The following is a 23,943-nucleotide window of genomic DNA, read 5'->3' as shown; positions in this document are numbered from 1 at the left end:
CTTTTTTTAAAAACCAAAAATGGATCAACAAAATAATTAGTAGAAAATATAAATAATGTGCTAGTACATCCAGTCGATGCTGGGTTATTTCAACACATAACTGAAAGCGCTACTCTTTGTGGATCAACAAAACCAACTGGATCTGGGGAACACAAACACATTTACACATTCACTGGGATCATATTTTCCTCTTCCCTCTACTGCTTCAGTCATGATATTTAACTCAAACAGACAGACCATTTGTATTTCGTATTTGTGATTTAGTGGAAGCTTACAAGGAGCACTGTAGTAAAATGAATGAACTATTAAAGAACAGCCTTCAGGCAGGGACCCTGTTTATTTTCAGAGAAGCTCTGAAGAATGGTTTTACTAAAAAGGACTCCATAAATTATATCAGGCCAATTCGCTGCATCCCTGGTTACTGATCAACAAGAAAATCAAGAGAATAACAATTAACACACTGACAAACTATCTGAGTGAAAGAGGTTAATCAAGGAAGTATTTTTATAAAACAAGAAAGGACGTCCCCAGTGCAGTTTCTTTTGTTTCACATTTTTTTTAAATGAATGTCTATATCTTAAAACATCCTCTTCCTCTGCAATAAACTCAAGAAAATTACATTTGATTCAAGAAAACTGTTCAAATCCAGTGCTTGATTATTTTGCTCGTTGTCACACAGGGCCTTTGTACATAAAGTTATTGTATCCCAACAGGATAAATGACTTCATCTTAAGTTTCAGTTGCATTAAAAGCATGTTCATATGATAAATTCCCACACCTGTGTGGACTGATGTGTCAGTGCCGTTGGCTGGCACTGTAGAGCCTTCCTCTAAGAGCAGACCCACACCTACGTACGCTGTAGTCATAAGTGGGCACATGACCGAGGTATCTTCGGCTCAGGTATCTGTCACAGCTGCGATGTCTTGCAGTGGATGGTCCGCACCAGCTTCACCACTGAGGGATGATGAATCTGCAGCCTGCTAAACTTTGATATTGTTGAGCATTATGCATTGAAGGGATGAATAATATAATCTGATCTACTAAACCACTTTATATAATCTGCTCCTTCCTCGTCTTTCATGGTTTTCTTCAACGTTCTATTGCCAGATTTACAAATTGTAATACCAGTAGTAGTTTGGATTGAGAATGAATTTTCTTTGATATTTTGAATAAAGCAAGAAGCAGAATGGGGCACTATTGTAGCATAAAAATACAATTAAAGAAAATAAGAGATCCTTCACAAAATCCCTCCCAGCTGCTCTCAGCTTTTCTGACATTAACACTTTCAACCTGTTGACACATGATAACTTGATGTGTTTGCACATTTCTACACATTTTTGGCTCGAGATCGCTCTGTGACCCCTCCAGTGGCGTTCTTGCAAACTCTTCTGTTTTTTTTTAATATTCAGGTAACAACTTTTTTTTAAAGCAACTTCAAAATTCATCTGGTCCTGGAGGGTGGTTCTCCTGCATGGCTTTATTTTTTTTTTTTCTCCAGCTTACCTTTGATCCACCTGTGCTTAAAACACAAGTAGAGTTTCAGTGAATGAATTAAAAATGTTTTGAGGTGGAGGGGAGAGGAGGGGACTTCAGGAGCACTCATGCTTGACTTTTCTTACAGGGTCGCCAATCCAGTAAGTCTGCCCCTGGCTGCAGTATGTATGCATGTGCATTGAAACAGCTGGAGGGAGAAGAGTGTCGCTCACCTTTCACTGCCATACTGTAACGCAGCCGTTTGACATGAGACAGCCCCCTAGGTGTCTCACTTTCTTAGTGTTTGTGCGGGCTGGAGCGCAGCGCCGGCTGCCCGCCTGCCTGCTGCTCGTCTGGCTGACTGGCTGCGTTGACGTCAGCGCCGTGTTGATTTGCTAAGGCGAGAGAAGAAAGGAGTTAGTGCGTGTTGAGAGAGCGGGTACTGCGAACTGCCTTACTATGCTGTAGCCCCACTCCCCCTACACTATACGGAATCAAAACGTGCAACTTAGGTGAGTACCAATCCGGGCTAAACGCAGCTGCAGTTTCCCGGCGACAAGTGCCAGACCCGCTGCTCTGCATGCGTCTATCACTGTTTTCTCTGTGTACTTTCATTCACCATGTGGATGTTTTGATGCATTTATAGCGCTGGGGATCGTTCTGCTTGTCCCCGTTCAACCTCATGCTGAAGTTAACAGCAAACGCGACTTTGGCAGCGCAAGTTGGATCTGCGCACCGGACTGCTGGATGAAAACAAGTGTTTAGCTGATTGCGCTGCAAGGTGTTGAAGTTTGCATTAACGCACGGTAGTCTATTGTAGAGATGTTAAGGTTGACGTAACCCCCCCCCCCTCCACACACACACACACACACGCACACACACACACACCTCCCTCTCGGTCTGGTTTAGTATGCTGGAGATCGCAGCCGGAGGACGTGAGGTCTGGCTGTTTCACCGGGAGCCAGACAACACATGACGCCCCGCTCCATGTGACTGACTTACTGGAGAAATCGCGTTTGCTCGTTTTCATGGAAATTATGCAATTTTTTTTGACAGCGACACTCGTGCCCGTCCTTGTGTCTCCAGACGCACCAGTGTGGCTCATTTAGCCGTGATGACATCATGACGAGGACTGGGGACACGGGTCTTTAATCCAGAAACAATCCCAAATCCAGTCACTGTACAGTCAGACTGCAGTTGATTGACAGGCAGCTTGATGTTTGATTGGTTACCAATAATCGGCTCGCAGTAGCACAGACGCGGCACACTGTGAAGGTGGGGAACTGGTAACAGATGCAATGGCAAATTGATTTGTTATCGAGACTGTCTGATCTCTCTCTCTTCCCCCTTTCACTCTTTTTTCCTTCTCTTTATCCTTCAGGCATCTCTCCCTCTCCACCATACCTCCCTCTCGCTAACCGTACAGAGGCAGTATCTGAGTATTTCACCCTGCCTCAAACAAAGTCCACCTGTGCGTCGGTCAGAGGAGAGCTGGCTTGAATCGGAGAGAGATTCTGGCAGCTGTCTGTCTCGTGTGTACTTTTTTTTTTTAGCACGCTCGGTGCCTCTGATTGTCCCCCTTTGAGACGCTGTACCATTTTGCTTTCTGCACATTTGTGTGTGTGTCAGTGCGGCTCGTGGTCCGGAATATTGAACGCTGTTTATTCTTGTTGTGGCTGGGTCGCCAAGGCGCGCTATGGCAGACAACTCGTGATCAGATTGATTATGCTGCCTTTCTCTGAAGTCGGCCTAATGTGGTTATTGTCAGCGGGCTGCGGCGAGAAAATCTCCCCTGGTTTAATGTACTTAATGTAGTGCGTGGTGTTTTGCATAATGCATAGCGCGCTGTATAATTTGTCTGGTGCGGCTCGCCAATATTAACGCTGTCTAGACGCACGTAGCCCCGTCCTTTTATTAATAGAGAGCTAACAGACGCGGTAAAGTCCCCCAACAGCAACTTTGCATTGTGTCCCGGTGAAGCCACAGCTTGGTTTGTCGTCCTCAGAGCGCATCAAGCATTTGATGGTTTACGGGGCCATATATCGCAGCTATTGGCACACCTGTAATAAAGATAATGTCGGGTTTTAGGCTTGACCTCTGCTGACTGAGGGGCTGAGCTCAGTTAAATGAGAACCTGTGGTTTCATCATTACCCACCTCCTATATCGATCTTATCAACGTGCCGAAAAAACAAACTGTCCTGCGTCCCAAAAGCCGGCAAGACTATTTCTTTTCCACCATCCTCAAACAATAGCCGGTCTCATCCTGCACATCGAGCACATTCACATTTGGACCTGTGTGGCTGTAGGTTTTTTTGAAGTGACCTTACAAATTTGGGAATTATTTATGTGTATTTTAAAGTGGTTTTCTAGCTGGAAGGCTGATGATGTTTCCTCTTTTATTTTCCGTGTCTCTCTGTGTGTATTGTTCTCAGGCAGGAAGAAAGAAAAGACATTCTCACAAACTTCTCTTTTTATTCCTTCTTTTCTTTTTTCTTTTCTTTTTTTTTAAATGAACGTCAAGCTCTTTGAAAATGAAACTGGGGTTTCTGAAAATGAAAATGAAGTTTTTGAAAATGTAAATTTTGTCAATAGAAACTGATGAACGGCACTAAAATGAGCCCCAATATTTGTTAGAAAGCTTCACATGTTGAATAGATTGATTAGACAAGAATTGGACTTCAATGAGCTCATCCAGGATGTGGGTCAGTGGCACAGTCATCCACACATTCATTCATTCATTTAGAGTATATATTGTGGCAAGACTGTTTATTTAGTGGTCTTAATGAAGAGAGCATTGTTTCAGTGTAGGTCATAATAATTAGCTGACAAATTGTGTTAATGGGAGTCATAGAGACAATCCTGTATCACTGAGCCTGCTTAGTGAGACTCTTTAATTCAAACCTCTCTGTATGACTTAAGTGAGGGCCAAAGTATTCTGTAGATATGAGATGGAGCAACATGTTGCCTTGTTAACTCGGATAATCAAGTTCAACAGTCGCAGAGACAATAATTCATTTGGAAATTCGACATTAGTGACTAAGAGCAGAGGAGGGTGTTTGGCGCTGCAGCGTTGTGTGCTTTTGCCTCGTCCTGCTTTCCTTTCCATCCATTTCTGGCCGCTGCTCTCTGCTCCCGTCTGTGATGGGAATACTGAGTAAGATGCTATTTAATTTCAGAAAGGCTGCTGACGGTCTTTGTGAGCCAAGCAGCAGTGAAAAAGCACAATTCACACTTGTTTAACCGTGTGTACATCCTGATCAGATAACCAAATGAAGACATCTTTTTAACATAGCATATGTCGGACTGATTGGTATGCAGGGTGAGCCTGTTGGTCCGCTCACAAATTGTCTCCCTTCAGAAATGTACGGTCAATACTCTCCGCTGATTTTAAGAACAATGCCTCTGCACAGAGTGTTTACCATCCCTGCAGGAAATTTGCAATTTGAAACTCCACTGACTTCACTCTTGCAATTTACAAAACAAATAGTGCTGTTCTACAAAACATCTATTGACATATTAATTCCATTTATGTTTTCAAAATTATATTTATTGAATGTGCTTTGTATACTTTTTGGAAATTTGACTTGACTTAATTTTTATGCATGTTTTGTCTTTAATTAAAAAACAACATTCACTTATTCAGTGACTTTTGCATTTGTTGCATTTGGAAGTGTTTCTGCTTTTGCATCAGATATTACCAGAACTGATTCTTTATTTTTTTTTTTATTCTGATTTTCCATCCAGGTTTCTTCTTGTTTACATAGATCGCTAAAAACACTGCTGAGCGGGGAAGGCAAGCCTCATGAGTCGGCCTCGTGGATTGCATCGACATAATGGATTTAACTAAAATGGGTATGATCCAGCTCCAGAACCCCAACCACCCCACTGCCCTGCTGCAGAAGGCCAACCAGATGCGCCTGGCTGGGACTCTGTGTGACGTGGTCATCATGGTAGACAGCCAGGAGTTCCATGCTCACCGGACTGTGCTAGCCTGCACAAGCAAAATGTTTGAGATCCTCTTCCACCGCAGCAGCCAGCATTACACCCTGGACTTTCTTTCACCAAAGACTTTTCAGCAGATTTTGGAGTATGCTTACACTGCCACACTCCAGGCCAAGGTGGAGGACTTAGATGACCTTCTGTATGCAGCAGAGATCCTGGAGATTGAATACTTGGAAGAGCAATGCCTCAAGATACTGGAAACCATCCAGTCCTCAGATGAGAATGACGTAGAGGTCAGTGTTAATGATGGGAGCACAGAGGAGGATGATGAGCGCAAAGGCCACAATGGAGCCAAGAACTCCAAAAAGCATTCCATGGAGAATCCCTACATGTCAGCTAACCAGCAAGTCTCCATCATGGCTGGCATGGTGGATCAGAGTCCCTCTGTCTCCACCTCCTTCGGTGTCTCCACCCTGAGTCCCACCAAAGCTGCTGTGGACAGCCTGATGAGCATCGGCCAGTCTCTGCTCCAGCAGGGCTTTGCGGCCGAACAACTAGTCCACGGTAACTCCCATCACCTGATGACTGAAATCAAGACTGAAATGATGCAAGTAGACATGGGTGGCAACGGCCATGAAAGCCCTCCGAACATGGAGTCAAGTGCCTCCAGCAATGGAGAGCGAAGTGGGGAGGACAGGAATCGAGACGGTCCAGGAACACCAACCAGGAGCAGTGTAATCACCAGTGCCCGAGAGCTACATTACGTCCGCGATGAAGGCGTGGGCGACCCTCAAGGTGAAGTCAGCCAGATGGGACTGGAAGCAATGGCCGGAATGACAGAGAAGCATCTGGCCTCGCTGTACTCCCTACCTGTCAATCATAAATCAGACGCCATCATGTCCATGCCAGCATCTATGGCCTCTGCTCTCCCCATGTCCCCAGCCCTGGCTATGTCTATGGACTTCAGTGCCTACGGGGGACTCCTGCCTCAGAGCTTCATCCAGAGAGAATTCTTCAGCAAGCTTGGAGAGCTGGCAGTGGGCATGAAACCAGACAGCAGGAACCAGCATGAACGCTGCAATGTTTGCGGTGCAGAGCTACCAGATAACGAAGCTGTGGAGCAGCACAGGTAAGACGAGTTTTCTTTTGAGTAGCATTTTCCTTATTGTTTACTGTTTAGGTCTTGATTTTTTTTGTCCTGTTCAGCCTTTCAGCACAGTCGTTTTTTTCTTCTTCAGTGAATCACATTTTCAATGGCCTACGCAAGTTTTCAGGCACTCTGTGCATCAGAAAGTGAAAGAAACAACTTACTAATCATACATTTTAGTTATCTGATTGCTGTGTAATAGGGACTCAATTTACGGCTTTCCCAGGTGTCAGTTACCTGTTTTTGGCAGTACATCTTTAAAAGATTTGCTTTGTGGAGAATGCTGGAAATCAATTGTTTTCTTTTGGCTTTCTTAAGCTAATACCACTCATTTTGTATGTGAGTGATTAGGACGACTAAGAAAAGAAACCATCCAAACAGCTGTTTAGTATATGATTAAGTGACGTCCTTTGAAGGACACAAACCTTAGTTTTGTGTGACTGCAGGCCCGGAGATCCACTCCTTCAGTAACTGCCAAGCCTGCCCAGGTGACTGCCGTAGCAGTGCTGTCGTAACATTGTCTAAGACCATTAGCCACATCTTACAAGATGTGGGCGGCAGCTATCACACACACTTACCAAAGTAGCGCCCCCCTATCCTGGACCTGACTCACCTCCCCTTTCCAATAACTGCACAAGGGGTTCCCTTATTAGCTTGATAATTGGAGTAGACGGTCAGCCCAGGAAATGAGCGCTGAACCTGGGCTCTGAGACAAGGAGGTAGTTCTGGGACAGGGGAGTGGCAATAAAACCAGCACAGCACTATTTCAATCAATGTATAGAAATAAATCTTAACTCCCGGAAACTTTTTCGAGACTGCATTTCATGTCATAGTAGATGTCATGTCATTGTATGTGTCTCTGCCTCTGTCAAAACTGAATCAATCCAGTCAGGGGACAAGCACTTGCGTCACTTCTTGGTGGATTTTTGCGCCATCAGTGTATTTATGACTGGAGGCCTTTTGTTACTTGACAGCCACCTTCTCACCCTGTAATGTTTGCTTAAATCGATAGGAATGCAGGAATGGAATGGTTAAAGTTCATCTGAGGATTTGAACCCCATCACCCAGCCCCTCATGCTTGAGCCAGTCTTTTGGTATGCATGGCTAAGAGTGGGGCTGATTGAGTCCAAACTTCTCAGTTCATCTTAAATCTTGTCTTTTAGAAAATACTAAATATTGCAGAATGGCTTTTATCCCAAAGAGAAGGGTCTTTGTTTGCAGCCTTACACTATGTTATTTTGCAGGGTTTTTTATTCCGTTTCATTCAGGTGGTTAAGTCAGTTACTTTGTAGTTTTGCGGTGTGGGCAGTTGCTTCTAAAGGTCTGCAAATGTGTGTGGCCTTCATGATCACTGCTCACTATTCATTCATTGAATAATAGAGAAGTTTTTGCATCAACTGACTGTTAGTCTTTTAAAAAAAAACAGCAAATGGAGGAATGAATTTTGAGCTGCTTATGATCGGTCCTTCTTGAGCACTGCTCTAAGATTTAACGACCACTTTAAAATGCTTTATAATTTCAGTGTAAGATGCATTAATATAGTCTCACTGTGTTAAAGGACAGGCTACACTAGAGTCTGTCTTGAGAAAAGTCTGGCGTGTGAAATGGTTGCCTGTGTTTCAAGAGGAATTTCATCAATTCGCTCAAGCTGGGAAATCTTGTATCAAAGGAGATTTCCAAACCGTTTCATGCATTGATCTTCCCGCTTCGCCCCATAGCATACTAATGGGTTAATTTAGACTGGTTGATACACCGACACGACACTGTTTAATATTGTACACGCTGTCCTGACAGCCTCCTGAAGTGTAGAAATCAAACATTGCATCATCCGCTGTCTGCTTTGCTGTCCGCACATGAAAGGTCTGCTGTGCTGCCCTGAGATGTTTGATAATTCAGACGCTTCTCGTGTCCTCACAAATTCCAATGTGGGTCATTTGATAGTATATCAAGTCCATGCGTTTTTTTTTTGTGTGTGTACAGCCTGTCAAGCTGCCTGATTCTTTTGATGTGAATACAAGATGTTTTATTTCAGACGAGCAGAGTCGTGTTCCCTCTGACTAATTACACATCACTTCCCCACAGCCACTGTGTCAGGGTCACCGCTGCCTCTGCAGCAAACACATAAAAAAGTTGACAGAGTTCACTTGGTGCTGGCAGGTCAAGTCAAACATGAGTGTAATTGTTTCCAGATGTGGCACAGGTCATTGGTGTGAGGTGTCTGTGTGTGCGTCTATGTTAAAATGAATGCACCAGAAAGTACCCGCTTCCTGTATAAATTTAGTCTCTGCTCTCCTTCATTTCTCCGTGTCCTGGATTATATCATAAAAAACACCCCACCCACACTGAATACGTTCTGCATTGGCTCCACAAGTCGGGTGTGAGGAGTCACCTGTGGGATGCAATAATATATGCCAATAGGATGTGTAAGCACAAGAGACGCTACCTGTATTTGGGCTGCGTATTGAAATTTCTGCACTTTTTCTTAAAGATGAAAAATCTGGTACTGATTCAATCATCATCTACCATTTGGTCAGATCACATAGCTCTTCAGTCAGATCAAACTTATGCACATTTTAGACTACTTTATTTACATTATTATTTATTATTATGTTAAGTTACTGAATGGCAGGTTATCTTTGGACAACATGCAAAATTACTGAGCTCTGGCTTCTTTTAAGGAAAGTATAAAGATGTATTGTTCTGGTGTCAGTAATGACACTCTGCTACTGTAGCTCAGGTAACTCAGCAAACTTCAAGAAAGGGCCGGATGTGATTTGAGCTAGTGCATGTCACGTCCAGCGCCCCTTCTAAAGAAGTGTATGAAGCTAAATTAAGGGCCGCACTTTTAAGGTGTCATAGAGGTTCCGCTGACTGAATCCAAGCAATCCCCATCTGACCACAACAACTTTTCCATCTCTCCTCCAGCAGTCCTCTCCACTGACAAGCCCTAGATTTATTTCTTAAAGGAAGCCCAGGGTGAGTGTTGTTACTGCTTCGGGGAGACAGGATTACAGCAATATTTTAGTAACCCTTGCTCTGAGAAAATAATCAACACAGGAAGGACCTGAGTGATTATTGGGAAAATAAATGCATGATGCAGGGGGCTAATTCTGCAGTGGTGGGGGAAAGAAGAAAACCCTCCACTGCTTGGTATTCCAAACACAGCATCCAATTCACGGGAACTAGCCTTGGGTTTATCTCTTTCACTTAATCGTCCATTCTCATGCAAATGACTGACCCTCTCTGTAATGTACATCACATAAGTGAAAAAAGAGCCTATTTTAAAGGAGAGCTTTTCCGGCATATAGCCGTTAAACATTGCTGATAACATCAGTGCTTTTACTCTCTCTTTTCATAATACAGCCTGGGGTTTTTTTGAAGAGAGGAAGAGGGGGTGCATGAATGAGACAAGTCAATGAATTCCTGCCTCTCTTCTCCGTTTTGACTCATGTTATTTTTTATTATTGATGACAGTGGTGAGGTACTGGGTGGGAGTGGTTGAAATAATCAGCCCTGCATTAACCTCCACACGCGCACACACTCATGTGTTCATTACTTTTTACACACATTCCCCCCCAGCAGCAGCAGCCAGCTCTCACTCTTCCATTTCCTCTCCTTTTGTGGCGAAGGAGTGCGGAGGGCGCTCTAATACCCCGGGCCCCAGGTGTTTAAACAGTGGGCCCAAGGCCCTTATCTGTGCATATCAGAGTGGGACAGATAACCCCTGGCACTCTTCCTCAGTAAACCAAGAGCAGATTGAGCGCAGATAGCGGCCCATAGCGTTTGTTGCAGGTGATAACGATGTATGCACACACACATATACTCTGTACATTGAGGTGAGGCCAGTGGAAGGTATACAAGTTGTTTCCCTACACTGACACTTGTGTGCTTTGGTCACTATCAACCATTAACCACTGCTTTCTTACTTTACATTCATGCCATTAGCAACGGAGTAGTTGGGTTCAAATGGCCGAGGTGTGTAAATAGCTTAAGATGGAGTACAACAAAAGGTCGGTAGATGCTGGCTGTTTGGGAAGGCAAACCATGATGTCAATAGGGAATATTGCTCTGTATCTTCACTAAGGAGATACTAAAGCTTAAAGAGAAGTTTTACAGCAGGTTTGCTTGATTGGAAGGTGATTCAACCTCTCACAATCAACTGTGTCCCCCCTCTTTGCCTAAATTTGGAGTCTCTTGCTCCATTTACCTACCGAGAGTTTCTCAGTCTGTACAGTAACTGACAGTAAAAAGAAAAACCCCAAAAATTCAGATGAGTTTTCTGAGATTTGCAGAGAATCTACGCATTGGCTGAGTTTCCTGTTGGGCTCTGTAGAAAATTAATGGACTTTTGATGGTGCTGCTTATGTGTTCAAAACATTGCGAGTGTTTCAGTGAAACAAACGCTGCTGCAACTATCATCAAACAGCGCTGATGTCCATGAGGGTCTGCTCAGGTCTGTGTGATTTCAATTCCATGGGACATTTTTGTGTGCGGACCCAAATGTGCTAAACAAATCAAAATGATGTTGACATCATTTTTTGACTTCACATTCACATTTTGATGTGTGGAGTGCTCTTCAGTGGATAGTTGTATGTGCAGAACCATGTGTGCATCCCATCTGCTTCCTGCTGTCTGCGTCCACATGCATTTTGGACGATATCAAAGGCACATAAATAACTGTGTTAGCAGTAAAAATGATGGTTAACAGTGTGTTCTGAAGTAGGTAGTCGTGCTGTCTGAGTACAATATTCACCTTTGGATTGAAAAAAAATAACTCAAAGTAAAACTGAAGCAGTTTCAAGCTTATGATCTTAACCTGTGAAACTGTGGAAGCATTTTGCTGCTTTCTGAAAGCAGCCCAGCAACAAAGCATCCATTACATGGCAGTGGATTACCCTCTATTTGAAATCACTCAGTGAGCTAAGTCTCCCCGGCTTGCACTCAGAGGTACAGTACATGTTGGTGTAATAATCCAATAGCACAAAAAACCTCACTCAACGAAAAACACCTCTCCAAGAAATACCTCAACCACAGACAACAGTAGAGGGATTATTCAAGTCTGACTGCCACATCGTCTCTCTTTTTATCCTCACACAGGTGCTTTTTTGCCCTTATTGGAGGTGTGGTGTTTGTTTATGCCCCTGAGGAGCTGGCGCTTTGACCGGGCCCACGGTGATGGCCACAGCCAAGGCAGCTGCTGGCTGAGGCCCAATTATAGACAGGCTTTAAAAGGCTCTGGTTGAACCGTAAAGATTTACACCGCCATCGCTCTGATCTCAGATCTGGGCTCTGTCCTCACTGTCAGGATAGGGAGATGTATCGATTAAAGACTTAACACAGGGGGCTACATCATGTGGAATGGACTACACACGCACAGACACACACACACAAACACAAACCTTAGTACAGATCAAGCGTTTTATTGTTGTGTAGTCAGGTGGCAAGTCATCATCTTCCATCTGGTAAAGCTGCTTTTTAGAAGGAATTGAGATGTTTTTTTGGAATGGGAGGAAAAATGGAAGGACAAAACCAAGAGAAAGAGAGGCTCAGTCTAATATCTAGACAGTGGCTATGGCAATGGAGGGAGGCGATCTAATCAGCAGGCTGATTAGATCGCCTCCCTCCCTGAGATAAGAGTGGAGGGAGGTGCTTGTGCAATAAAAGTTAGCAGCGTGACTTGGTCCGACCAGCTGCCTCTGTGTGGCTAACAGCGCTCGGCAGACGTGGCCTTAGCTGATGTGGTCTGGCAGGGACTGCTATGAAACGAACACACTGAGGCCCCTATCTTTTGTCCCTGTGGGGGCCTTGTGGTCTGGAGGGAGGGATAAGGATAACATACTGTACTGGAAGTTGGCCTTGTGTGTGTGTCCATGTGAGCGTGTGGGGTTTTTATCCTTTTTGTTTTGTGTTGTTGTGAGGGGATATGGTGGGGGGCTCAAGGGGAGTACTAATTACAGCCAGTTATCAGGTGACATGCAAATGTGTTATCGGCCTTAACTTCCTGATGTCTATCTCTGGTCCTGTGCTGTAGCTGTGAGTGTTGGCAGGGGAAGAGGTTGTGCCACTGTTTCTCTGTAAATGCACAGTGAGTGTATTCTAGATTTAAAAAACAAAACAAAAACATTATTAGACTTAACAGACCTTCTTCTCTTTTTTTTTTTTTTACTGTATTAAGGTGCATGCATCATTGTCACCTTTCCCATTAAAAAAGAAGAAGTCAATAGAATTAGAATGATCTGGCCTTAGAGCAGAGTGGGTTTTAGTTCTAGTTCATAGAGCCCTGCCTCTGTTCTCCAGCTCCTGAACGCTCTGGGTTCTAATCCCATCGATATCCCATTAGCATCCCCTCTCTGGGTCCCTGCCACATGAAAGAAGATGTGTCGGTTCCCCCTCTCTGATTCTATTGCTCTGGCAGACCGTAGGGAGGACGGCCACAATGAGCAAATGTGCTAGAGCCAAAGGGCCAACCCAAGTGTGCTCACAAATGTCCTGTGAGTGTGTGTGTGTGTGTATGTGTGTGTGTGTGAAAAAGCTGCCACTGCCACCTCAGAGGCCCCCTAGCCTCCCTGGGAAGTATCAAACCAGAGCCCTCCGCGGGCTTCCAGCGAGAGAGCTTCTAATTAGCCTCTTTGTTGCCACTTGAATGGTTTGCCAGAGATTGGCAAGGGGCCCCAATGGAGTGATACCAGCACGCTAAGAAGCTGGTCATAAAAATTACACCCCATTCTTTCCACCATCACCTGTCACAAAGGAGCTCTCAGGTAGGAAACTGAAGCCAGAACAGCGCCATGGTAGCTTTTAATCCACCTCTTCAGAGCTAACATCCGTGTTTGCTCAACAGGTGAATGCTGGAATAGTGCTATAGACTAACCGCTCTCAAGCTGGGAGGGTCTCGGCAACAGATGAAAGAAAAATAAATAGCCATTATAACTTCCAATGATTCCTCTTACTGGACTTACAAATGGTCATTATGCTACTGTAGGATTGCTAAAAAAAAGTTGATAAGACACGAAGCAGCATTTGTTACATTAAAGACGCACCATGCAAGATCTGACCAGAATTTTAGTTTAAATAATTCAAAAAATAAAAAAAAACACACACCTGCATCTGGCAAAACAAAGAGATAACATTGATGTGACTGCTGGAGAGAGATGAAAGAGATGAAGTTTGATGCTGAACTTGCCAGGTTACTTCTATACTGTTAACAGCTAACGTTGGCTATTAAGCAAAACTTTAGTGAAACTACAACACAAACGGTACCAAATAACGGTGTTGGTGTTTGGTTTTGCTTTGGCTGGTTTCTTGCTGCTAAGCACACACTATAATGTAAACTATAGGCTGACGCCACTTATGAACATTATAGGTTAGCAGAGTTATCTTGAACGGTGGACGGAGAAGGTAGAATGCTGCCCCCCCGACTGTTTAGAGTCGGTGGTCAAATCCCACGTGTTGCAACTTTTTAAAGTAGGTATGCAACTATGATGGAAAGTTTAGTGAAACTAATTTAGCCTTAACATTAGTAGAAATAAACTGTGCTAATGTTAATCAAACTGAAAATGAAACTTAATGCAACAAGGGTTCATGGGTTCTCATGGCCACTCAACATGTCAATGTTCCTCTTAATATATGTCAAATTATTTAACAATTTTTTTTTTTTAATTATTAAAATCATTTTATTAAGATGATGATCAAAACAATTTGAGTGAAATATTTCAGAGGCAGAGTGCGTCCTCCTATTTCATACTGCTTAGCTACCAGCATGTTAGTCAGCAGACCACTAGCACCTTATTTGTAATTCATTATTTATTTTTTTCAGTGATTTTTGTCCAAAAATAGTTCATTTAATTTGACATTGTGAAGTTAATCTCTTCAGTTGTGGTATGAGGATGCAATCATACTGTTTTACTGGGATGAGCAGTCCACAAAATGTGTTAACTGTTAATTTTTATTTATTACCAAAAAAAATAAGCTTTTTTCCTTTTTTTTTTTTTTTTAACCAAAGATGAATGGCATTACATTTTCACAAAGCAGCCTATGTGTCTGTCAGCTATTCAGAACGCTTTCAGATCTATACTCGTGGCATCTGACATGCTGCTTGGTGTGCGTCGTGGCAGGAGCGCAATGAATGTCAAGGCGACTTGGAGCTTTAGGGCCGACCGACACGTTTTAAGCTCCGCTGTAATCCAGGAGGGATCAGTTGGGTAAATCATGGCATAAAGCTTAAAACCATAATTGATTTATGTATTTGCTGACCGAAGACGCCCAGAGAGATTAGAAGAGGGAGAGAGCTGATGATGGATAGGCTGGCCCCCTCACACAGGCTGCGTTCAAGGTGGGGGTTGAATTCAATTGAAGGGAGATTTGTCTGCTTGAAAAGCAAGAATGTCTGAAAACAGAGCGCAAATCGGAGAATAAACGCATACATCATTAAAAGTGTATGTACAAAATCACAGCAGTGTATTTCTTTTTAAAGGGCTGTTTCATCTAAAGGCGGTTTTATAACATTTGGTTTATATAAAGGCTCCTTCTGAAACACTTGCTGATATTTGAATTGTTTTAAAATCATATCATGACACATAAAACTGTGCTTCAGCCGTATTGATCAAAATTGCATCACAGCTAATTCGGCTTTAGAGTTTTCCTTAGACAGCCAATGCGGTATTGACCAGTTCTATGACAGGAAATCAATCAGTCTGCTTTGTTGTATATTTATCCATTATACTCTCATGGCCAATACCTGGGCACAAATCCACAAACACATATTTCCTCATTGTACAACACTATGAGTTTGGCTCTTGCAAGGCCAATAGGTTAGGTTTTTAGTTTAAATGTTGGGTAAAGTCCCCCAGAAATACAGCAAAGTATCACATTTTATTTACTTGTTTACTCTAACTGTACCTCTACAATATGTTTTCAGTAAAGGTTTTGTCTGGTGCCAGGTATATGATTTGAATGGAGAATATAAATTCCTTTAATTTTGATTTCATCTATTTAGTTTAGTTTTTATTTTTCACTTAAAATATATATATATATATAAATTAATATCTACATTCTGTAAATGTCAGATAACCTATTGTCAGTGGTCGCCACACCTCTGATTGAACCCAGCAATTACAATGTATTGTATAGTGATGAAAACCAACATTTGTATTTGTGTATTTATATTTAAGTTTATATAAGATCAGACTCATATGTCAGATTGACCACTGATGACGTACTTGTTGATGATGATGATGATGATGATGATTATTATTTGATATTTTACTTAATTGGTCAGATGGCTTTCCTGCCATGACCAACACGTGAATTTCTCTCCTGACACATTATGAATCCCCTCTTTCTTGTTTACTGCACGGCTGTCAGGCATCTCCAAGGTCTCTCTTGACCGCTTCCAGATTGTTTTGTGTTTGTCTGTTTGTCCCTGGGCTCTGAGAGGCGAGAGCGGGATAGTAAAAGAAAAAAAAAAAAAGCCATTCCATTTCCTGGACTGATCACTGAAGCGGGTGGCTCTGACATGTCATGACTCAAACAGCATCATTTCTGCCACTCCTGTCTCGCCGCTGACCTTACAAATGATGCTGTAGGCTCCCGCCATATGCCATTAAGCATGGTGTAAAACGGGATGGGGTTTTATCCCCCCCATACGTGTGGCAGTACTCAGGCACCCTCTGCAGCTTTCACTCCCTGCTCTCACCTTTCAGAAAAGAAAAGCAGATTACAGCGGCAGTTTTCTCTCTGATGGTTTTGTCCGTATACTGTCTTTTTTCTCCTCCTTCTTCCCTGCTTGTGTTTTATTGCCTCCTGTGAGTGTTGGTCTGAGGCGAGGAGCTGGAGCTTCCCTAACAGGTGTTTGGGTGCTTATCGCCTACGTCTGTGCCCTTATCTCTGGCCCTCAGCTTCCTGCATCCTCTCTCTTGCATGCCTCAGAGTGGGGATATATTTCACTTAGCCTCTGACCCGAAACCTTCCTCTATATCTCTCTGGGTCTCTCTCTCTCTCTCTTTCTCTCACACTCTCACACACACACACACACACACACACACACACACACACCTTGAAGGACTGGCAAGCCAATAGACAGGACGAGGCTGTGAGAACATTTCATCATCGTCATCACCTAACTCTTTTCTTTTCTTGCCTTGATTGTCAACAAGTCAGCAGATTGATGATTCTTGAAGATAACTAAACCAAATCAATTTTCCTGTTGATTATTTTCTTAATTAATTGATTAATGGTTAAGTGTATAATACCAGAAAATCCCCTAATGTCTAAGGTCAGATCCTTAAATCCCTTAAGTGTCTGTTTGGCATTTTTCCTAAATAAATGTCTTAAATTACCATCAAAATTGTCCAATATATTTTTTGTTGTTTGGTCAATCAACTAATCATTTCAGCACCAAATTCTACATATTCATTGTGTAGCCCCACTAACGCAGAACATAAAAGAAGATCCTGAATATAAAAAGTTCACAAACATTTTAGAAATGCATGCGTTATCCTCCAGCTGACACAGAATGATCCAGAGAGAAGCAAACCGTAGAAATGGAGAGGAAATGTCTTAGTGGCTTCAGCACAGAGTGAGCTTTGATGGTGTTTGGAGCCGAGAGTTTGATCCAGCATTTTGTCAGAGTGATTGGTCTCAGGCTTTAGCCCCACCTTCACATTCCCTCTATCCTTCCCTGCTCCCAAGTCTCACACAGGGACAAAGGCTAAAGTGTCTGTGGGATGGGGTTGTGATGCTGGTTTGGAGGGGGTTGACCCCCTCGGAGGACCTGACAGGGGCCCTTTTTTTTTTCTAATCCCCATTCTGAGTGGGCACAGAGGGGAGAGAGCCCACAGTCTAACACCCATGAGAGAGTCTATTGTGAGCAGTGGGCTCTGTTACAGTAGGATGGATGCAGGGGTCTCAGGCCCAGATAAACGCCAGGGTCAGCCAGGCCCCCGTTATTTACAGTAGGCCCTTTCATTGCCCGAGTGAAACAGGAGCCAGTGGTGGAGGTGGAGGTGGTGGGAGGGCTTCAGGGGACGACCACTGTTTGTGCTCAGCCAGGCCTCCACTATAGGTCAAAGAGCACGGGGGGTGGGGCCGCAGGGGTTACAGACCTGACTTTTGTCTGTGTGTTGGGGGGTTTGCTGCTTCATAGGGGAAAAAGAAAAGGTTGGGGGGGTGGCTTCAGAGAGAAAAGGCGGCAGTGATGACTTCCACACTCCCTTTTCTGTGATGTGACATAACTAAAGGATATGTACTGGAATATACGGCTGGAGAAGTCCAGGAACGTTAACTTAGCTGGTTTAGGTTTGATAGCAACTTATGTTAGCTGTAGCTAATTAATACTAATATGAGTCTGGTATGAAAACTCGGTGCCTCATTGGTATCGACCTAAGTGCAACCCTAACACCAAGCTGCCTTGATTGTCTCATCAAATTTTTAATCTACTCATTCTTTGATTGCATCGTTGATTTAAATCTAAATTTTGCCAATTATGTACTCTTGTGCTGCTCGTGCTTACACAACACACTGAGCTTTTTGTGAAATTAAAAAAGGGGCTTTAAAGAAAAACACTCTCTTATACAAGATCATTTTTAGTATTAGTATTGTGAGTATTGCTTCTGCTTCACAGTTTGATTTATTTTAATCAGCTGGTATGGAAAAACAGGCTTGAATGAGGCTGAGAACCTGCTGCGCCTTCCAACACAAAAAGCAATAGCAGGAGTGCAGGATTTTTGTGTGACGTTGGTTTTCCAGGGGTGTTGCTCAGAAAAGTGAAAATTCAACACCATCACAAATTGCTGCGTGCTCGCTTCAGTTATCCTGAAGTGACTCGGTGACCTACATAAAGACAGAAACTAAACAAAACCCGCTATAGAAGCTATAGAATCAAACACACTAAGAGAGGAAAATGGTTGACAGGAACTTTGTGTAACCCAATGCCTCAGATTCAGTTAGTTAGGTCATCTTTATTCTCACCTGACATTCAATACTCTGCAATAATCCCTCTTTACTACAAATCCAAAAGCCAAATGGTCTCAAAACATCTTTCACCTCTACACTGAAGCAGTCGCTGTCAAGTACATTTATTAAGCTTAATCCCACACGATCCATTACCAACCCAATTCCTGTTTGTTGACTTTCATTAAGAAATGGGAACTTGCCAGCACGAGAAAGAGAACCGGTACCATCTGCCAGAAGACTCCAGCGTAATCTTGCCATAATCTTAGTGTCAACCTTCCATATTAGGAGGGGAGGACGGAGGGAAAAGCCAGCAGTACAATAAGGACAGTCTCTCAGGCATTCATTTGGCGGAACAGATTTTATTATTTTTACTTGGACAATGACATGAGGGGTTAAAGGTCGGCAGGCGAGGACTTTACAGAAGAAGCGCAGTGCGATGGGGGTGTGTAGGAGTTTGGTTTGACCCCCCACCTCTAACCCCTATTGTCCTCAGAGAACACAAAGGCTCCTGTCAAATTCTAGTGGTCAGCGCTTCGGCCAAACCCGCCAAGCCGCAGCAGCGAAAGGTTTGAATCTGGCCGAGGCCGCACTGATGACCAATCAGAGACAAAGAGACAAACGTCTTTTTCAAACGGCTTCTTCCAAAATGTACAAAGAGCAGGGAAGAATTGATTTGTTCTTTATCTGACCTTTTGTGCAGAGATGTCGTTGACGGTTGAATAAATACATTTACACACCGACAGTTTTGAGATATTTGTACTTAGCTTGACTACTCCTTGGAAACTGTGTACTTTTGCACTATAGTAACTTGTTACTTTACAGATTGATACTTTTAGCCAGCAGCATTATGATCCACTTATAAAATGTGATGAATTACCTTTGACAAAACTGCCCAACGTGTTAAATATTTAAATAAGATAATAATATAATAACATTGGCAGGGGTCAATACTGCCTGCATAGTTTGAATATGTGTAATAAATAAAGTTTAAAAGGTGAAAAGGGCTTCTAATAAGGCTTTTTAGTAAGTAATTTGAAACATTTTAAGAGTTACATTTTTGTTTTTTATCCATCCCTTTTATACTGTATTTAGTCTATTTGTTGAAAATGAACCTTCCTGATAAAAATAAAAATTGAGACCTGCAGGAGAAGTCACACAAAGTATTTACAGGTTGAATAGAAACCACGGTGCTATTTAATAAGAGGTTGGAGAGCTGAAGGTTGGATCTTATTAATTAGGATATTTAGCTTTTAAAGGGGGAAAAAAAAATCATATCGTGAAGTCTTTCATCCTTAAAAAAAAGAAGCCACACATCAACACGATGAGCTTGTGATGTTTAACCTTCTATTCATTCGCTGTCTATTTGTTTGGGATGAAGGAAGGATTTATTCTAGTCAATTCTATGAAAGAGAGTTCATTAACATCCAGGATTGGCCCCAAAAAGCCACGTCTCAAACACGAGCGGAGCTCTGCAGCAGGTATTCATCATCAGCGACTGTCCTCATTCATCCAAAATGTGTCTGCGGCTGAAGCCCAGCTGACATTTCTCACCTCAGGAGAAAAAAACATGCAAAAAGTAAAAATTTGTTGGATCAGAGAGCACGGCTACTGTGCGAAAAGGGCCTGTTGGCATTACATTTTCTCTGCGTATGTGTTGCTTTCTGTCCCATAAACACCCTTGACATATTATGGAGGAAATCAAAAGCCCAGGGGAGAGATGTGGGCTGCATGTGTGTGTTTCTCTTTTCTTGACAAAACAGAATCTTTGCACTGCTTATAAAAAGGACAGAGAAGTTCATAACAATTACAGCAGCAGACTATGAGAATAGAGAATTTGATAGTCAACTAACCTTTTTAGATACTTTATTGAGGAAAATACCAAATGTCCTCTAGTTCCACCTTCTTGAATGTGAGGATTGTCACTTTTCTTTGTTTTATATCAGTGTAAATCAGTATATTTAGATATGATTTGTTTGTTTGACAAAACAAGATATCTGAAGATTTCTTAAGCTCTTAAGATTAATTGAGCTCTGTTAACTTGTGGCTTTTGTTTTGGTTTTATATGAAGGACATGCTCCACAGATCAGTCTACTGAAATCCATACTGAAAATAATCAAAGGTTGCAGATAGCAAGGAGCATTCTGATGAGGATGGAGGAGCTAATTGGCCGACTGCTGATGTCTTCTATCGTGTACATTATGCGACTGCATACGTTTCTTGTCGGCTATTTTCTTGAAATTTTCTGTCATTTTTTTTTTTTTATTGTCACAAAAATAAATATTTTCATAGACATTTCTAATCCCCAGAATGTAATTCTCTTAAGCGGCTTTTGGTGAGTGCTGTCATGCATATAAGCTTTTAAATGAATAACTATTTGCAAAAATAGTTATTAAACACTGAAATGAGGCAAAATGTCCAAAGAAAACCGAAAGTCCAGTGATGTTTTTATGTAGCTGTGGTGAGGGAGGAGCCACATTAACTGGTCCGGTAATGACCAGTTAAATACGTCACTAAAGGCTGGTGTTGTGCTGCTAATATGAACCGAATCTCAGATTGTCAACAGACATCATTTTTGATACTCTTGTCTGATGTGGAGGTAGTAGACGGCAGAAACTGTAACGGCCGGCCTCTCTTTGTTAGCATGGCAGCCGGGCCTGTACAAGCTCTCAGAGGTCAGTGGACAAGGTACAGCTTTCACATGGCCCTGAGGTCCTGACCCCCACCTTTGTTGGCCATATTCACCCCCCTCCTCCCAGTGAGGACCGAAGCCCTTTGAGCGGAGCCCTCAACCCCCCGCAGAGCGCGCCCCTTCAGCACATTAATAGTGCCACTGGAACTAATTGCCCAACCTTAGATGTGCTTGAGACCCAGATTGCCTCAGCTGCCAGTGCGCCACAAACCCCCCAACACTACACCCCAGCAGAAGAAAACCTTCAAAAGAAGAATCGCAAAATTGCTGGTTTCTCTACCCAGTCCTTTGGTAAAACACAGCTCTCTCTTCAAAGGGCTTCATTTATTTCTTTGTGTTACTGTAAATGTGCATCTATTCAAGCTTGTTTTGAAAACATCACCCTCCCTTTTCTCGCCGCGCTTTCGATTTTTGTCTCGCCATTCAGCGATGGCATTGGTTTCGCTTTTATTCCCGCAAGAGGACTGACAAGTACTCACTATGTACATCGCGCCTTGGCGAGACCTTCCCACACATGCCATCCACCGCCATTTTGTTGCTAACCCCGTCAGACGCCAAATCACCCTTTTGTATTCGGCACACGTATCGGTAATCCTTCCCATCATTCTAAAATATTTTCTTTCAGGTTTGGACTTTGAACTGCGAATTGCAGTACGGGTGTAAAGTGGTGTCTAGCACCAGACTGTTGCTGTTCACACTGTCACGTCTGCCGTCTCCTTGGCTGCATTCAGCGTCACCCGAGTTCAAAGAGACCCTGAAAAAGAGGGAAGCAGCCTGAGAGGCGTTTTATGATTTTATTGGGCCAGAGGAAGCATTGTTTGGGAAGGTGTTGGACCGTTATCTGAGCTCTTAATATCACTACAGACTGTGGCTGTCTGCTTGCTTGTGGATACATGACTTTATAACGTATTCACACAGAATTTAGTTGCAGTGCACCTTTACTGGTGCGGAAATGTGTGCGTTTCATATCAGATCAATATGATGCCTCTTTCAGGTAAACGTCCAGATGTACAGAAATGTTCTCCCTCAGCAGGTCGGCTCAGATCAGATCAACCATGCACAGGCCAAACTCTTTATTTTTGTGTTAATACACCAAAGTCAGTTCGTATCTACAGATGCCAGAAGCATTTTCACAATCCGAGCAAAAACATAGATGAATATAGATTAGCATCCTGGCAACCGTTATTCTTTTATTTTGATTTTCTTGGCCATCTCCGACACTGGCTGTGACGGCACCAAAACAATGTGCCTATGAATTTATTTAAATGGTGAAGGAATATATTAGGAGAAAAGTCGTTGTTGAGTTCCACTTGAAATCACATTCATTGAAATAATAATGTTTCCCCCTATACTTGATCACCATACATGAGAATAAATAGTTAAATGTATCTACAGGGGACCCCATATTTATGCTGGTAACGGCGGGAAAAAAATGACAATTTGACCAATTGGTGCCATTTTTAAAACAGCAGCCCCATTGGGACACTCCTGGCATCAGCGCTCGCCTCGGTCCTCAGTTGAGATGGCATTCTCACCTTCCACTCCTTGTTCTAGTACCCTAACAAAATGTTGTGTACTTTATTCCCTCTCAAATGCAATACTCTAACGTTACATATCTTTCCTAAGAAGTGAATATCTAACCACTTGGTCTCAGATTGACCTTAATAATCCTCGTTACTTGAGCAGCCAGTTGACTGGCGCAACAATATCATTCAACAGTTGGGCACATTTAGCCTAAAAGCAGTGGAACCATCTAGACCTTTGGCTACGATATACAGTAACACAGGAAAAGGCAGCAAGTGACTTTAATTTAGAAAGTACTTTAACAAATAGAAAGGATTCCCCAGGATTTATCACATCTGTGCGGAGATCAGGGAGTTGTGGTCTTTTTTTTAATGTCATGTGATTCTTAAAACACATGCAGTTTTCATAAAACTTGACTGGTGATGTTTTCATGGGGGGGGGTTCTTATCCAAAAATACCTTGTTTACTGTCTTTTAATTAATTCAGTGAGCTCTTAAAATGCTGGTTGACATGCACAGGATCAGAAGACACATTTACAGTGTGTTGCACATCCTGCTCCACTTTATTTTCATCCATACATTTGTATTTGGAGTGGCTGGATCTCTTTGTATGCATGTCTATTCATCCTGACCTTCCTCTTTGCTGCGTTATGCTTTCATCTGCTGTAATATTGTCCCAGGCTTCATACATAGAGCGACATGGTGTTAGTCCACAGGAATAGTCATGGCCCACCTTTGTTTTAACATTATGAGCGGAGGAATATTTTGGCCAGCTACAAATATTACCAAGTGGAAATTAATCATATTTTAGGAGATTCTTATTTCATATTCAGCTGTTAATCAAATAAAAATATGTTTATGCCATGTGAGATTAGTTATTCGATGAATTAACTGATTGTAATATATTAGGGTTTTTAAAAAAATGATTATCTGCATGGTTTCAGGGGCTTCATGTAAGTTTGTAAATGGAGACTCTTAAAGGTATATGGGATGCTTTCATGTTAATTAATCATTTTAAGGTGTTTTTACCTCTTAATAATCATGTAAACCCTGCAGATATTCCATTTAACACACTAAAACCACTTTCATTCCATTGATTAGAATATCTTATGTGCATCATGATTAATAGGTAAATTAATTAAGCTCAATGTGAATGATTAAAGGTTTCAGTTTCACAGTGTGATGGTGATGACATTTGAAGAAAAAGGAAAAAAGG

General features: G+C 42.5%; 1 protein-coding gene across 1 annotated transcript in view; it reads left to right on the top strand.

Annotated features, from left to right (window-relative positions):
- Positions 1-1,805: 1,805 nt before the first annotated feature.
- Positions 1,806-23,943, top strand: part of zbtb16a (zinc finger and BTB domain containing 16a) — a 133,649-nt gene continuing 111,511 nt past the window's right edge. The window contains exons 1-2 of the mRNA XM_070843473.1: positions 1,806-1,985; positions 5,219-6,545. Coding sequence (XP_070699574.1) covers positions 5,308-6,545 — 1,238 coding nt within the window. The 5' untranslated portion in view covers positions 1,806-1,985; positions 5,219-5,307. The remainder of the gene's footprint in view (positions 1,986-5,218; positions 6,546-23,943) is intronic.

This window comes from Pempheris klunzingeri, chromosome 14, assembly GCF_042242105.1.
Source record: "Pempheris klunzingeri isolate RE-2024b chromosome 14, fPemKlu1.hap1, whole genome shotgun sequence".
NCBI classification, from domain to species: domain Eukaryota; kingdom Metazoa; phylum Chordata; class Actinopteri; order Acropomatiformes; family Pempheridae; genus Pempheris; species Pempheris klunzingeri.
The sequence above is the reverse complement of the archived record's forward strand: the minus strand, read 5'-3'. Positions and strand labels throughout refer to the sequence as shown.